General features: G+C 37.2%; 1 protein-coding gene across 2 annotated transcripts; it reads left to right on the top strand.

Annotated features, from left to right (window-relative positions):
• The first annotated feature begins 2,853 nt into the window (after positions 1–2,853).
• LOC136228643 (uncharacterized) lies at positions 2,854–7,603 on the top strand. 2 transcript variants are annotated; one of them, XM_066017092.1, is made up of 8 exons: positions 2,854–3,161; positions 3,588–3,679; positions 3,875–4,010; positions 5,146–5,277; positions 5,393–5,542; positions 5,733–6,938; positions 7,069–7,193; positions 7,271–7,603. In XM_066017092.1, the coding sequence occupies exons 1-8, from the start codon at positions 3,045–3,047 to the stop codon at positions 7,386–7,388; spliced, it is 2,076 nt and encodes a 691-aa protein (XP_065873164.1). In that variant the 5' UTR covers positions 2,854–3,044; the 3' UTR covers positions 7,389–7,603. The 2 variants fall into 2 exon arrangements, with proteins under 2 accessions (XP_065873164.1, XP_065873165.1); XM_066017093.1 differs by having other exon boundaries at positions 3,588–3,738.
• Positions 7,604–18,035: the final 10,432 nt, after the last annotated feature.

Raw genomic sequence — 18,035 nt, 5'->3', positions numbered from 1 at the left:
ATTTCGGCACAAAATGTTATGCCCTTAAACAACATAGTTGTTTGCGAAATTTTTGACGTTTGGGGTCATGGGGCCATTCCTAATCTCTTTTGGAAATCAATATATTCTAGTTGCTATTGATTATGTGAGCAAATGGGTTGAAGCAAGTGTATACCCATCAAATGATGCAAGAGTGGTCATAAAACTTTTAAAACAACTATTCGCCAGATTCGGAGTGCCAAGAGCAATCATAAGCGACCAAGGTACTCATTTTTGCAACAACATGTTTGAAAAGTTTTTCAAGAAATACAGAGCCACTCATCGTATAGCTACCCCATATCACCCCCAAACAAGCGGGCAGGTTGAGTTATCAAACAGGGAGCTAAAACGTATTTTAGAGAAAACAATAAATTCCTCACGGAAAGACTGGTCTCTAAAACTTGATGATGCATTATAGGCATGCCGAACAACTTATAAAACACCTATAGGGATGCCCCCTTTTAGGCTTCTATTCGGAAAAGCATGCCATTTACTAGTTGAGTTGGAGCATGATAACATTGGGATATTTTCCAAAGGATCAAAGGAGATATTCGCCTAGAACGGCCATCGCCTGGTACCAGAATGTGACGGCGTATCAAGCAAGGGGATCCGGCAGGCGAATCACCAAGACCTCACCACAAGGGATCCGCGGGCAAAACCTATGTGGCGAATCACCACATTACCTCTCAATCAGCCAGCGGAACAGCTGAGCCGATCCCGCAATAAAGACCATCAATAAGCTATTAATAAGCTAACGGGCATACTTAAAGGAAACTCGTAACCGCCATTAATGAAGCATTAATGGAGACTTTCTAGTTACTAATGGTTACAACTTCACTACTATATATAGCTTACATCTCAAGCTATCAAGGTACACATTCACACAATCCTAGAAACCCTACTTTGTCAATTCAGTTTACTCTATCATACCTTATACTGACTTTGGCATCGGAGCTTCCCCCCGTCGAACCCAACGACGCCCCCCACAGGGACGGAAGCTAATCGGAAATTCTCCACAAGTCATCAGAGCATAAGGCATATTGGGAACTAACATTTTTATATTTTGATGACCAGGCTGTTGCGCAGAACAGGTGTGCCCAATTGAATGAAATGGATGAATTCCGATTGTTCGCCTATGAAAACGCGCTTAAATACAAGGAACAAACAAAGAAGTGGCATGATCAACGTATCCAAGCTAAGACATTTAAAGAGGGCGAATAAGTACTCCTTTACAACTCACGCTTGTGACTATTTCCTAGAAAATTGCGTTCTAGGTGGTCCGGACCATTCACTATACATCGAGTATTCCCCCACGGAGCAATTGAAATCCAGAATACCGATGGGGAGATTTTTAAGGTCAACGGCCAACGTTTGAAACACTACATTGTCAATGAACCTCCAGGAACAGTGGGCATCACCCATTGTTTGAACACACCACGATAAACAAAGGGAGGTACGCACCCTAATCAAAAATAAAATATTTTTTTTTCTTTTTAAAGCATAGTTAGGTCAATTAGAAGTATTTATCCTTTGTTGTTTTATTTTTAATTACTAATGTTTTGCTTTAAGTTCACATTTGAATAAAATTCTTCTTAAGTACATAGGGATGTATGAACAATCATTCCCCCCCACCAACTTTTCACCACTCACGGGACATCCACCGCCCGAGCCGTCCTGTCCTTTAATGGGAAATTGTCAGGCGGCAGGCTGCCAGTCACAACGGTCACAAGCATTGATGCGGTTAACCCTCGTACCAAACACGTCGAAATAATTCCCTATTCTCACGGTGGAATAAGGAATGTGATCGGTCCAAACGGTTTGAACCACCCTGGACGGTTCATCACCCACCTCCTTCATGCCTCCTTCGTGTATAAAAGGCACCACCTTTACCGTACACTCACATTTGCACCATCTCTATCCTAAAGATGTGGAAATTGTGTTTCAACAAGATGTACAACTAAGCCACATGGACCGATGAGAGGATAGTACTAAAATCACATCAATATACGCCTCTGATTCCACGCTTGGATCACTAGATGATAGTTTTGGTAAAACACAAATTGTCCTTCTTACAACAGATACTCACCATTCAGAGGTTGACTTATATCCATAGGCTGAGCTAGGGTATACATTCTGACTGACTACTATATTTATTCCTGTCACCTTATAAATATAACAATATATTGCGCATTAAGGTACACAAAAACATTCTCTACAATATAGACCTAATTGCGCATCTTTCCTAAACTCTTCTAACTTTAACATTGAAGTGGAGTTAGGTGGTCCCCAACCCATCATTTGATATTATTTGCTGTCTTATCTTAGCCATAGAAAGAACCCTAACTGACGTGAAAAAACTACCCCCATATTTACTCGTATAAAAAAGTAGGTGTATATTCAAAGACTTAAAGCAAACGAATATATAAAAGAGATAAGGTAAAAAAATATTGTGAGTTAAAAGTCATTTTATGTCTATTATCATAAATAGTACAATCGAAGGTCTAATATTGTAAGTTAAGAGTCATTTTATGTCTATGATCGTAAACGATATAATTGAGGACCTAATGTTAATAAATTTGACCAATTTTAAATATAATTCAGTGAAATATTTTTCTGAATTATAAATCTTGTTATTTCTAGTGCATGTTTATCATGTTATTACTGGTTAATGACAAATTAAATATAAATGCATGCTATTTTTTTTTATCTCATATTAAGAAACAAAAAAATAAAAAATAATCTTATAGAGCTTAAAAGAATTCCATCTTAATTATATATATATTACTTTTATCCCAATAAAAAAAATTGAAATAGATTTGAGAGAAAAAAGAAAAAGACAAAAGGTAGAAAAAGTATAGAGAATCCAGTATCCGTCTTTTGTGAAGAGCGCATTTGGCGGAGACAAATCTGAAAGCCAATGGTTTAAGATAGTACCTTCTACTTGAGTTGAGACCTCACTCCACAAGAGAATCTCATATCTCATATTTTCTCTTTTCCCATTCACAGAAAAAGAATTATTCAGTTTTATGTTTCATTTCTTCCTTTTGGCGGGAACTATGCTCCTTCAGTCTTTTGTAGCTGCTGGGGAATCCTCTCCTACCTCGCCTGACAACTTCCGGCAACTCGATGATGTTTTCTTGCAGGTCTCTCTCTGTTCACTTTTGACTTATGTAATAAATTAATTAACAGATATGATATGATGATAATCTTGGGCTGGGCGTGAGTTTCTGCTCCCTCTTTCAAAAATATTATTGTGCGTCCAATTCTCATTCTGGATACTAAATTAGTAGAATGGGAACTCATTTTTACATAGTAAGAATTAGTAGATGCGAGAAGGAGAAGCAGATATCGTTTTTTCCTTTTCCAAATGTGAACCTGATGATGAAAAAGATTAAGGTAGTTCGTATACTCTACCTCGTAAAGAAGAGTGTGGTTCACTCACTTCCACTTTCAGGGATGAATTAATAAATTGGGGGAAGCCTGTCTGATGAATTAAATGTTAAATCAGCAGCAGTTAATTTTATATATGCCAGATCTTAATTTTATTGTTTATTTCTTTGGCTAAGCAGACTCAAACAAGAATATGGCTTGGAGAAGTTCTCAGGACAAGATTAAATGAACAGCGTAGTATTGCAGATTTACTTGCTGATGGGGAATTGCTGTATGTTCCTATCCTAGCCACTACTTTCTAACAACTTTATACTATTGGATGGTTTTCTGGTATGTGTTGAAGTTTATATGATTGAAATGATTTCTCATTTATGTTAAAATTGTTCTTTACTGGCATCATTTAGAGTAAAAACTGATAACGACTCTTCTGGTATCTGCTCTTTTTCTTATGCGTCTAACTTTGTAGGTTTGAAGTATCTAAACTAGTATGGAAAATGGTGCTATCAAAGCCTACAGAGCTAAGAGCATATGACTACCATCCATTTGCTTCTAGGAATGGTGGGAGATATATGCCTTACTCTTTTGTAGATTCCTTCTTGAAGGTATGTTTTATGATCTCAAATTATGAAGAATACCCTATGTCTCATAATTCTTTTCCAAATTTGTTGCCTGACTTCGATTTTTTTTTTTTTTTTTATTTGCATATCTTTTCACTCTCAATTTTTTCTTCAGTTATTGAATCGCATTGTTCAAGAAAGGCACAAATATAACCTAATACAGGAAACATTATGACATATTTATTATAGAATAGAAGATAAGATATGTAGTTACATTTTTTGTATTGATTTTCTTCTCATTTGTGAGTTTTTTTTTTTTTTTTGAGATGATGCTTCAAGGGCTGTTAAAGTCTGTTACTGTGGTGTTTCTTTAATAGGTTGAACTTGTTAACACCTGATTTGAAGTAACTCTCTTTCTCTTTTTGTCTAACTTCTTTTTCTCCTGACCTCTCTAAGGCCCACGCCTCACAGCTAAGCTTTAGAAACCCTTCATACTTAACTATCAGCCAAAGTTCCTTAAAAGATTCATCTTTTTCTTGTTTCCGTTGCTTCTCTTTATAAAAAATATATGACTTGTGAGCTTAGGCCTTCAAACAAATTTTATTTATAGAATAATTTACTTCATAATGATTTTAATGGTTACCAAATGATCGATTGCTAGAATTGAATTGATTTTTTTAATTGCATTAATATCGAAGTGAATTTGAAACCATGGTAACATTTGAGATCAAATGTTTTCTTCATGTCAAAACTTTTAAGTGTAAAAAAAAAGTTTTATTTTTTTTTTTATTTTTTATTAAAATTTAAATTTTTTTAAATATCCCACATTGTTTAACTAGGGAGCTATATAGTTCCTTATATATGTGAGGCGATCCTCCTTCTTTGAGGTATGTGTTGGAGTGAGTTAGACTTTTGTTTACATGGTATCAGAGCCTTGTATTCAATGTCAAGGGGTATGTTAAATATTTTGGTGGTGAGTTAGACCTTTGTTTACAATATGTGAAAGTTGAGAATTTTTGTTTGGTAATTGGCCTTTTTATCTTTATGAAATGGAATTTTCCTTTTGTTGTTGTTGTTCTAAATGTATTAAAGTTTGTCAAATACCAATAATTCAAATCTATCATTCACCTAGATGCTTGCTACTTAGGTTACTCCAATTTGTATATCTTTTTATTTGTAGATGTGCAAAATCTTGGGATTAGATGGCATAGATCTCTTTTCCCCTTCAGACGTTGTTGAGAAAGGAGATACTAGAAAAGTTTGCATGTGCTTGCGCGCCCTTTCAAACAAAGCAAGATCATTGCATTTAAATGTAAGACATTCCTTTATATTTTCTTGGTTTATTAAGTTATTTGATAGTTCGATGTTGATGTTTTATGTCAAATTGACCATGCTTCTGAAGTGATTGCATATAATTCATGTGATAGGTTCCGGATTTCGATATTGTAACGTCCACAGTAGCTATGCCAACAGATATGGTTGGATATATTCGAAGAAGCTGGGAGCTCTCACTTTCTGAGTACTCCAGTTCTTCTACCCTCATTCAACATCATAAATTAAGACAAAGATCTAGTCAGGTATGGAATCATCCCTTCTCTTCAATAAAGAAAAGATAAATCAGTTGCAATCTAGCAGAATCAAACTTTTGAAGGTTTATATCTTTTGTTTTTAACTGATAAAGCTAGGAATCATATATTTATAGAGGACATGCCTGGTTATTGACTTATTGTCTGTTCTTACTTCTAATTCTCTATCTCTTTATTGCAGGAACGTTTAATTGAATTATGTGGGAGAAACTATTTGTCTGTCAAAGAGTTTGGTGATTCAGAAATCAATTCTATGCTTCAATCTGATAGCACAACCAGCAATTATTTATATAATTCATCTTCTGATTTAAGCTCCGGTTCAGTAAAGGTCAAGAATGTATGCTCTGTACACTTAGGTGTTGAAACCCAAGAAAAGGATGAGTCCAGCCATTGTCAACAGGAGGAATTCAGTTCAAGCAAACTTGATGGATCATTTTTCTTGCATCAATTTGGTAATAACCAGGAGGAAAATGTGGAATCTCCTTCTGTTGTTGATTCAAATAGTCAATCAGGTGGTAGTTTTGTAAATGTAGAAAGTGGAGGTGGAAATAGCTATAAAAGTAACTTGATGGAGCAGATTTACCATAATCTTAATCTGGGGGATTCTTTACAATGCAGCCAGCAAGCAGTATCAGCTATCATGGGCAATGGAGCTTATACTGATGATTCTAGTATTCTTGATGATAATAGCAGTATTTTTAATGAATGTGTAGTAGGCACTAGTTCATGTTGCTCAAAAAAGATGAGTGACGGAAATGAATATACAAGTCAATTTTTGGACGGGGATGATGTTGAGAGGTCTTCTGTTGGCAGTGTGAACTCCATGTCGATTTATGTCCGAAACTTGGATTTTGATGATGAGTTAGAAATACAAGAATCTTTTCCTGAAACAAAATTGGATGAAATGAGTAAGAAAGTAACAGAAGGATTTAATCAGGACATAATGGAACATGGTAGATTGGACCAGATATTATTGGGGAACAAGAAAGAAGAATCTCTGCCCAAGTGTTGTATAGCTTGTTCAGATAAATATACTACGCCTGTGATGCCATATGATAAAAACATTAGCAAGTCTCTCAGAAATCTAAACACTGGAGTGTTTGTTGCCGACTCACATGGGTTTTCCCGGTGGGATCAGAAAGGGAAATGCCAAATTGCTGTAGTACCAACTGGAAATGTTGGTTATCAATCTCCTTCATTACTAGATTCATATGAGCAAAATGTTCAATGTATTCAAGGTGAAGTTATTGGAGATGCCTTGCAGCATGATAAAATCAACTCTATAGTTGCAGAAAATGACAAGGATGCCCGCAAACAAACAACTGGATGCTCACAAAATATTATGGATATTTCGTCCAATATAGTAGAAAATGGAAACATGAAAAAGGTACACCAGTTTTTTTGAATGCTTCTTCTTTTATAATAGCTGAATAATTGATCAAGCCCTTAAGTTTTGTATTGTAGTATTCAAAGCTTTAGTTCCCAACTTTGTATGACAAGTAGTTGTTGGTACATAGAAAGCGGCAGTTGAAGAAGCAGATGATGATACTATGGGAATAGCGAAGAGGAAGCTGCCACTTCTTAAAGCTGTTGTAAGCGGAACAGCAGTTGCTGGTGCAACGTTGCTTTTGCTCCAATTCAGGTTGGCTTGAATACCTACCTACCTGCCTGAGTGGTGGTGGTATATATATATTTATTATATTTCCCTATTCATCGTAGGAAAAATAGCAGAGAGAATGGAGTAAGAAGCAGGAGTGGTAGGAATTTAACTTCAGCCAAGACGCAAAAGGCTCCTAAAGCAGATGAAGCATATCCAGCAGAAAAGCTTAAGCTTTGACATTGATAGCTGGCGATTGAGGAGAAAATAATAATAATAATAATAATAATAAAACAAGCTGGAGACTAGTATATGCACAGACATTGAATATCAAACATTCAATGATAATTAACTTCTGTATTGACATATGATGCATTGTTACATATTATTAAGCTTTCAAGTTAATGTTGTATAAGAGACAACATAATTATTTATTGCATGAAATGCATTCACAACGCCTTTTTTGACCAAATGAGTATAGTTTAGAGGTGAGAGGTAGATTATGTATTTATTCTGAGCAATAATGTAAGCCCCTAGCCAAGGCAAGGCAACAACTCTGACATTTCTTTTCTTTTTCTTTGAGTGGCAGAACAACCTAAATTTCATTTTCCTTATCCCACGACTTCTTGGACTTGACCCCCAACTGCTCAACAACCCGGATTCCTTGCCAATGTTATTAGGACCGGATAGGACATCAAACCGGATTTATAACTGGATCACAGGTGATCGGATGACTCAGATTGGTTGGACCGGATGACGTAATAAATAAATTATATATATATATATATATATATATATATTAAATATATATAATTTGAGATTATTTTTATAACTTATTAATTCAAATATCAATATGCATAAATTATACATAATCTATACTATAGTTATAATAATAATAATATACTCCAATTGCACCTAGAATATAATATTATTAATAATATATTACTTTGTTGCTGTGTTTTATAAAAAGAAAGAAAGGAAAAAGAAAGAAGGTCCTTGGATGCGTTGGGAAGGGATTTACACAATCCCACATCGAAAACATTGTAGAAAGTAATCCAGGATATCTCCTATAAATAAACCTTCAAAATCCAATTGGTTTACACGGTGAAAGCTGCTGTTAGTAAGATTTTTTCTTTAAATCGGGGTCATACCGGTTTTTGGTTCGACCGTTGGTTTTTGGTTTAATTATGGTTCTCTCCGGTTTGTTGTAAATGCAACAAACCAAGATAATTCGGACTGAAATTTTATCCGATTTAACGGTTCAACCAGTTGAATCGGCCAGTCCGGTCTGAGTTGGTAAAGGACTACACCATACGCACAATGCTTATGTACAACCCGCTTATTTCGGACTGAAATAGTGGAAAGATGGAAAGAAAAAGGAAAAAATATCTTTATAAAAGCGGAAGTAACGACAGAGAAAACACTTAAAGGAAATAGAAAGTAAATAGAAAGTGAATATGCAGAAGAATTGGAAGAAAGTAAATAGAAAGTGAATATGCAGAAGAATTGGAAGAGACGGACTTAAAGGAAATAGAAAGTAAATAGAAAGTGAATATGCAGAAGAATTGGAAGAGACGGAAGACGAAAAGGCACGGAAGACGAAAAGGCATGGTGGTAAAAGCTGCTAATCATTAAAGACAACCACTATTTTTCAAGAAAAATGCGGCCCATGCAAATTTCTAGGCCATCATTAAAGACAACCACTATTTTTCAAGAAAAATGCGGCCCATGCAAATTTCTAGGCCAGTTAAGAGGATATGTTGGCAAGGTATGCGGAGAGAAGCAGCCAAAATCTATATATAATATAAAACAGTAACGATGGAGCTGATGTGTCACTTCCTCCATTTTTACTGATAAAAAATATAATACATTAACTTTAGTTATATTATCTATATATAATATAATATAAAACAGTAACGATGGAGCTGATGTGTCACTTCCTCCTTTTTTACTGATAAAAAATATAATACATTAACTTTAGTTATATTATTATATTTATTTATAAAAAGATTATTTTATCCGTACTATATCTAAGAGTTATACAAAATTTAAATTAATCCCTAAAATCTCTTTAATTCTCTGCATATCTATATCTAAAAGTTCTACATAATTTAAATTAATCCCTAAAATCTCTCTAATTCTCTGCATATCTATATATAATATAAAACAGTAACGATGGAGCTGAGGTGTCACTTCATTATTTTTTACTGATAAAAAATATAATATAATATATTAATTTTAATTATATTATTATATTTATCTATAAAAAGATTATTTAAATTAAATGTGAAAATAAAATAATAATATTTAATTTATATAGCACCTTTATATCATTAATTGTAATTATTAAATTATATTTTTGTTAATATTTATATATTAAGATTAATCCGTGCATCGCACGGGTCAAAAACTAGTAAAAAAATAAAATCAACACATGCAGAGACCAAAAGACAAGTTAAAAGTAAAAAATGGTCCTTTCTTTTCCTCTTATGCCCAAAATTAAATCTGAAAGAATTTATAAGTCAAAGGGGGAGGGAAGGGACATATTGTTGAAACACATTTCCACATGATTTTGATTTGACAAAATTATTTAAGTTAATCCATGATTAAGAGACAATTAAATTTAAGTGCTTTGATTTAATTGTACTAATATGTTTGTTCAATGTTGAGTATAAGTATAAATGAAAACAGAAATAAAAAGTAAGACAAGACGAAGTCAGCATGAGAACATAGCACAAGCTGAGTGGAGTGCAACTCAGTATAACAGAAGGAAAGTCATCTCCAGAACAAACGCTTAAAGATGAAGCTGGCCAAAGAAGCTGAGTGGAACGCAACTCAGAGAAGTCTTCCTCTAACCTTAAAGCTTGCAGACGAAGCTGACTACGGAAGCTGAGTAAGAATATGACTCAGAAACAAAGAACAAAAGCAACGTCAATAAAGTCAAGCTGAGTGTTCATCAGGACAGCATGATTGATCCGTTTGCTAAAAGACAAGATCCGACATCTGTCTGCACCAATAACAGAAGCCTTGGAATTACGCACAGAGTCAATTTCGAGATGCATGGGTCAACTGTCCGTTAGCTAAAAGACGAACTGGCACCTGCGGGAAGAAGACAAGCCTGACGCCTGCTAATTTCAGAAGACAGGATTGGCCTGCAAATCTGAAGCTGACCAGAATAATGATGCAAGAAAGAGCCGTTTGAATCCAACGGATAAATCCAGATTCAAATGATTGAGACTTCAGATTTCAACTATAAAAGGACAAGTTCATTCTTGGATCCTTTGCCGATTGCCGAAAAATAAAAAGAGAAAAAGAGAAACATACAAAAGCACATTCAAACAAGAAAAAAAGATCTTACACCAAATTTCTATCTCTGTGTAAAAGCTAGATTGATTTTGTAATCATCTAAAGTGTTCTTCATCTAGAAAGAACAAGTTTGTATCAATTGTAAAAGATTGAGAGAGTGGTGCTGAGTACTCGGTTTTAAGTACTCAGCGGTAGAGAAATCTAGGTATTGGGTTATAGAACTTAGTAGGAGTTGAGTAGACGAATAGAGGAAGGTACTCTTGCATATTCAACTGCCTTGTAAACGGTTTGTGGTCTACCTTTAAAGAGCTCAGTATTGGATTGAAAAAGCCCGGAGGGATTCTGGGGACTGGACGTAGGCGGAGAGGCCGAACCAGGATAAGTCTGCTGAGTAATTTCTAACTCTCTCTCAATATATATATTTGTATGTGTTGCTTGATTAAATTGCTCAGGATATAAATTGTAAAAGCTGACACTGAGTAATCGTGGTGCTGAGTTGGAAGCTGACCTCAAGTGTCAATTCCCAACTCATAAGTAAAACAGTTCTAGTCAGCATCTGACTAAAGCTGTCTTACGTCTCTCGGCTGTGCTAACCAAAACAAAGTTAAATAACTTAAGGAATTAATTAAGTCAGCATAATTAAGTGAAAAAGTTACATTAGTTCCTAACTGTCACGTCCGTGACTAAATTTCTAGAATTTATATTTTGATATTAGTATGATAATTTCTTACTGAGATTTTTGTCTCACGTTTTTAAATGTTTTAATGTTTTTAGATTCGAAAGTACAAGTATATAGAAGATTACCGACCGATTAGACGAGTATTGGAAGTTGTTACTTATTGTTAGAATTATGGTTAGAACTTTGGTATTTCGATTGGAAGATAATGATATTTGGATTAATTGGAGATTTCTAAGTATTGATTATGATCTTTCTATTTCACGCTCGATGCCGATTGGGGTCGTCTAGGGTCGGGTGTGACACTAACCCCCCCTTAGAACTAATCACACGGGACCAACAAGTGGTATCAGAGCTAAAAGCTCACTACTCAAAGATATAACTATCTTGAGCTGATCCCGATAAATGGCTGAGAACAGCACTCGTTTCCTTCCCGAAAATCAAACAACACAGATACTCCCTGAGGGATTATCAATTAGTCGGCCTCCCTTGTTCTTCGGATCAAATTATACTTTCTGGAAGAACAGGATGAAAAACTTTATTCAAGCCACAAACATGAGTGCATGGCTTGCAATAGTTCAAGGCCCATTTGTGCCTTTTAAAATGGTAAATAACGAGAAAGTCGCTAAGAGCGAAACTGAGTGGTCAAAGGATGACCTTAGAAAACTTCAAAATAATGCTTCGGCTATCAATATGCTTCACTGTGCTCTAGATGCTGCAGAGTACAATAAAATTTCAGGTTGCGAGTCAGCACATGAGATATGGAAAAAGCTAGAGGTGACCTATGAAGGCACGAGCAAAGTCAAGGAATCTAAAGTGAATCAGCATATGAGGCTATACGAGCTGTTCGAGATGAATGAAAATGAAGACATCTCGCAAATGAACTCAAGATTCACAAATATCATTAATGAGCTCAAACGACTCGGTAAGAACTTCACAGAAGAAGAGCAGGTGAAGAAAATCTTGAGGAGTCTACCCAAAAGCTGGCAAGCTAAGAAAACAACTGTGGAAGAAGCTCAGGACTTGACCACGTACAAATACGACGAGCTGATCGGATCTCTGCTGACTCATGAGATCTCTATGAAAAACTTCGAAGCAAAAGAAAAGTCAGAAGACAAGAAGCAAAAATCTCTTGTCATGAAAGCTGACTCAACCGAAGCTGACTCATCAGATGATGAGGAGATGGCCATGTTCACAAGAAAGATGAAGAAGTTGTTCAGAAAGAGTGATAAGAACAACAAAAGGCCATTCAAAAGAAGCGACAAACACAGAGCTGAGTCCAGTGACAACAGATACAAAAAGGACAGCTCAAAGCCTGTCACATGCTTCGAGTGCCATCAAACTGGGCACATTAAGTCAAGCTACCCTAACTTAAAAAAGGAAAAGAAGGGAAGCAAAAAGGCAATGGTTGCCACATGGAGTGACAGTGATGAGTCAACCTCATCAGAAGCTGATGCAAATGAGACAGCAAATATATGCTTCATGGCCGACGATGCTGCTGACCAAAGCCAATCTGAGCAAGCTGACCTCTCTGACGGTTCTGACCAAGAGGAACACTCCAATGAGGTAACATCTCTACTCTTGCTTAGAAATGAAATGGCTAACTTCCTGAGTGATCTATATACACTGACTAAAAAGTGTAACAAGAAAATAAAGGCACTCAACAGGCGATGTGATGAGATCGAGGAGATCAAACTGAGTGATCTCCGACATCTTCTCCAAGACAACACCAGGCAAGATGAAAATCTGAAAATCATGCATGGTTTTGTCTCGGAAGTCCAAACTGAGTCAAAGAAGCTTAGGAAGGACATCACCACTATACAGAACCAGCTGAGTAAATCGGCAAAGAAAGGGTTCTATCCCAATGCTGAGTTTTAAGGAACTGGTCAGCATAGACAGTACACTCAGCAAGGCAGTCAGTGTGACTGTTGTGGGAAAAGAGGACACACCATAGATGTGTGTTGGTATACTCGGCGGAATGTCCAATGTGACTTCTGCAGAAAGAAAGGTCATACCACTAAGGTATGCTGGCATGCTCAGCATAATCGTGCTGACCAAACTCAACATCACCCTCAAAGGGTAACTTATTGTGACTTCTGTGGTAAAAATGGCCACACCATAAATATATGTCGTCACAAATTAAAACATGATGTAGCACCTGTCTATGCTAACCAACGAGGACCCAAAAAGAATTGGGTACCTAAAGATGAATGATTCAAAATGCAAGTGAGCCTGAGGTGCGTGGAGAAGTCAAAGCTTTGGTATATTGACAGCGCATGCTCGAGGCACATGACTGGTGATGAAACTCAATTCATCACACTTAAGCGTAAACGAGGTGAAAGTGTAAGCTTCAGAGACAATAAAAAGGGTAAGATAGTCGGTTCAGGTACTATCGGAGGTAACCCTACTATTGAATCAGTCTCCTTAGTCAGGGGTCTCAAATATAACCTATTGAGCGTAGCTCAGCTGTGTGACAGCGGTAGAAAGGTTGTATTTGATGCCACTGAGTGTCGGATACTCGAGGGAAAAACAAGCAATTTGATTTTAACTGCCCCTCGTGTTGACAATGTGTACATGTTGAGTTTAGAAAAGAATTTTTCAAAAAATATATGCTTGGTGTCCAAGGAAGACAATTCCTGGCTATGGCATAGGAGACTTGGTCATGTAAGCATGGACCTCCTTGCCAAACTAGCAAGAAAGCAATTAGTTGAGGGATTGCCCAAACTTAGATTTGAGAAAGATCAGTTATGTAATGCTTGTCAGCAAGGTAAACAAACGAAAAAGTCTTTTCAAAGTAAAAATGTTATCTCAACCAAGCGTCCATTGGTATTACTACATTTGGACATTTTCAGACCTGTCCAGCCACTCAGTTTGGGCGGCAAGAAATTTTCCTTAGTCATTGTAGATGATTTCTCTTGGTATACTTGGATCATTTTGCTGAGTAGCAAGGATGAAACATTTGAGATGTTTTCTAAATTAATCAAAAGACTTGAAACTGATAAAGACCTAAAAGTAGCTCATATTAGAAGTGATAATGGCGGAGAATTAAAAAACCAACAGTTTGACGAATTCTGTGAAGTCAGTGGCATTGACCATAACTTTTCTGCTCCTAAGACTCCTCAACAAAATGGGGTTGTTGAAAGGAAGAACAGAACAATAGTCGAAATTGCTAGGACAATGCTGAGTGAAAATAGGCTTCCAAAGTATTTCTGGGGTGAAGTTGTCCACACAGCATGCTATATACTAAATAGGGCTTTAGTTAGACCTATACTCAAGAAAACCCCTTATGAACTTTGGAAAGGACGAAAGCCCAACATTGGCTACTTTCGTGCCTTTGGGTGTAAATGTTTTATACTCAATACAAAAGAAAACCTTGCTAAATTTGATGCTAAAGCTGACGAAGCAACCTTTCTAGGGTACTCAACTAACAGTAAAGCATATAGGGTGTACAATAAACGAACTCTGGTTGTAGAAGAGTCTGTACATGTTGAGTTCGACGAAACTGACCCTGCAGGAAAGACAACTCAGTCCGCCGAAGATGACCCAGGCTCAGCTTCCGCTGACCAAAATGGAGCCACTGAGTCATCACCACAAGGGCTGACCAAAGGTAAACACGAACCCAAAATTACCTTTGCTGACCAATCTACTCCTGCAGATATTGTAGAAACACCTATTCTAGACAACTCAACATTACCTAAAGAAGTCAAAATTCCAAGAGGACACTCAGATAAGTCCATTCTTGATGCTGCTGAAAATAAGCTGATGACGAGAGATCAGCTTAGAAAATATCTCAGCAATGTTGCGTTCGTCTCAGTCTATGAACCAAAGAACTTCACCGATGCTGAGCAGGACGAATTCTGGATCAATGCTATGGAAGAAGAGCTTGATCAATTCAAAAGATATGAGGTATGGGATTTAGTACCAAAACCTAGGAATCAAAAGACCATAGAAACTAAGTGGGTCTTTAGAAACAAATTAGATGAGCAAGGCAATGTAGTCAGAAACAAAGCCCGACTTGTAGCCCAAGGCTATAGTCAGCAAGAGGGCATTGACTATGGTGAGACCTTTGCTCCCGTTGCTAGGTTAGAGGCTATACATATATTGTGTGCATATGCTAGTTTCATGAACTTCAAACTATATCAAATGGATGTCAAAAGTGCTTTTCTTAATGGATTTATAAACGAAGAGGTATATGTTAGTCAGCCTCCTGGATTTGAAGATCCAAAATTTCCAAATCACGTTTATAAACTCAAGAAGGCCCTGTATGGCCTGAAACAAGCACCACGTGCTTGGTACGAGAGGTTGACCAGTTTCCTGCTGACCAGGAACTATGTCAGAGGCAAAGCTGACACAACTTTGTTCATTAAGAAAAAGGGTAAAAATACCCTGCTGGCACAAATTTACGTAGATGATATAATCTTTAGTACTACTGATGAATCTATGTGCAAAGAATTTAGTAAACAGATGCAAACTGAGTTCGAGATGTCAATGATGGGAGAACTCAATTTCTTCATTGGACTTCAAATCAAGCAAGGGAAGAATGGTATCTTCATTAGTCAGTCTAAGTACGCCAAAGAAATGTTAAAGAAATTCGATATGGAAGAATGCAAGCCTATATCTACCCCAATGGGTACTGACACTATCCTTTGTGCTGACGAGAAAGGTAGGTCAGTAGACAGTAAGTTATATCGAGGTATGATTGACTCTCTACTTTACCTTACAGCTAGTAGACCTGACATTCAGTACTCAGTATGTTATTGCGCAAGATATCAAGCTGACCCCAGAGAATCTCACCTTATAGCTGTAAAAAGAATTTTCAGAGCTCAGTTAATACAGGTTTATGGTATCCAAATTCAAATGACTTCACACTCATTGGATGCACTGATGCTGACTATGGACGAGATAAACTAGAGCGTAAGAGTACTTCAGGAAGATGTCACTTCCTTGGAAGCTGTCTAGTATCTTGGTTCAGCAAGAAGCAATCGTCAGTAGCCCTATCAACAACTGAAGCTGAGTACATTGCTGCTGGAAGCTGTGTGGCCCAGGTCCTATGGATTAAGCAACAGCTTGAGGATTATGGTGTAAAAACAGAGACCATCGAAGTCAAATGTGACAACAAGAGTGCCATTGACTTATCCAAAAATCCAATCCAACACAGCAGGATGAAGCATGTCAGCATAAGGCATAACTTCATAAGGGATCATGTACTCAAGGGTGAGATCAAACTGACCTATGTTCCAACAGATGAACAGCTTGCGGATATCTTTACAAAGCCTCTAGCTCGTGAGCAATTTAACATACTAAGGGAAGCTATCGGTATGTCTAATTCTCTCCACTAAAATTCTATGTTTAAATTGAATGTTGAGTGATTACCATGCTGAGTGATTTGTGCTAAATTAGTAACTATTGCATGCTTAGCTAAATACGAATTATATCACCCTATGCTGAGTAGACATACATATTGAGTGATTATCATAAACTGAGTTACTAAGCACACGAACATTCCTTCTATGTGAAACTGACTTCCTAGAATCTCTAACGATTAGTATTCTTGAAACTGAGTAAAACTCTCATGCACAATAAATGCTAGCACGCGCATTAATAGCCACCTAGGATGACGTAGGCACAATAATTAGGAAACAGATGCACCGAATGTGTCATAAATTCCAGGATAATTGTCGATTGATCATCTCGAGGTCAAACCGCCACTCCAACGTATCAGATCAACTCGGCATTTCTATAAATAGTGGACGAATTCCCACTTGTCTCTCTTTACACTCAAAATTTCTGGCATTCAATCTCTCTTTCTCTCTGATAAATCCCAAAACCTTTCAAAATTTCTCAAGAAAATCATGTCTGATTCCCAGAATATCTCCGGTGCCGATTACGACCAAAATCGCTCCGATGAAAACCCTCCATCTCCTGCTCAGCAGGACTATGATGAGACTTATATTGAGTCTCAAGGACATGGCCAGCATGACCAATCCAAGGTCAACACTCCGAGCAAGAACCCTCAAGCTGACCAAGCAGCCTCTTCGAAAAAGAAGAAGGAAAAGAAAGACAAGCAACCTAAGGAAAAGGAATTTCTTCAGGTTTACAACTGTGTAAAAAATTGTGAGGTAATTCGTTGCCGGTGGTTCTCCCCAAGTTTTGTAACAGCTGAGCAACCGTTCTGTGAATGGATCTCCAAAAACGGGTGGTCAGAATTCTTTTCTCTCTCCGGTAAAACTTACCCCCGGTTAGTAAGGGACTTCTATTCGAATCTCAAAGTGGATAAGGACAATGCTGACCATCTAGTCACCAAGGTCACAGGCAAGGACATCACGATAACTCCATCCTATCTAGCTACTTTGCTAAAGCTGCCGAACAAAGGTAAAGAATTCAGAACCACAAACGCCAAACTTGACTACCCCGTTGAGTTCTGTAAACCGAAGGACCACAAGGGAGAAATAGCCAGCACGTGTATGGGTCAGAATCAAAAAATGACTCACTACATCCTGACCAACTTCATATTTCCTAAGGTCAACTCCACCTTATCAGCCTCCAATTTCGAGCAGAATTTTATCTGGCACATGCTGACCTACCAACCACTCAATATGCCTGTCTTTCTTGTCGGTGCATTCCAACGGAGTACTGGGAAATTCAGGATGGGCTCCCTCATCACAAGAATTCTTGAGGACCATCAGGTAAGCATGGTTGGTGAAGCTGAGTCATGGGGTACTGAAATCACAGCGGCACTGCTGTTTGGGTTAGCATACAACCAACCCCTCAAGTCTAAGAAAGGAAAGGGGGTTATTGAGGAGAATGTGGAAGAAGTTAATGCTGAGGAAGGAGAACAAGCTATGCCAACCAAGAAAGGAAAGACAGTGGTGGTAAGCAAGGAACCTGCTGATCGCACTAGGCAG

This window comes from Euphorbia lathyris, chromosome 5, assembly GCF_963576675.1.
Source record: "Euphorbia lathyris chromosome 5, ddEupLath1.1, whole genome shotgun sequence".
Lineage (NCBI taxonomy): Eukaryota > Viridiplantae > Streptophyta > Magnoliopsida > Malpighiales > Euphorbiaceae > Euphorbia > Euphorbia lathyris.
The sequence above is the reverse complement of the archived record's forward strand: the minus strand, read 5'-3'. Positions and strand labels throughout refer to the sequence as shown.

Coding starts and splice junctions, on each gene's coding strand:
- LOC136228643 (XM_066017092.1), top strand. CDS start 3,045: ATGTTTCATTTCTTCCTTTTGGCGGGAACTATGCTCCTTCAGTCTTTT. Junction 3,680..3,874: donor CTTGCTGATGGGGAATTGCT/GTATGTTCCTAT, acceptor CTAACTTTGTAG/GTTTGAAGTATCTAAACTAG. Junction 5,278..5,392: donor CAAGATCATTGCATTTAAAT/GTAAGACATTCC, acceptor TTCATGTGATAG/GTTCCGGATTTCGATATTGT.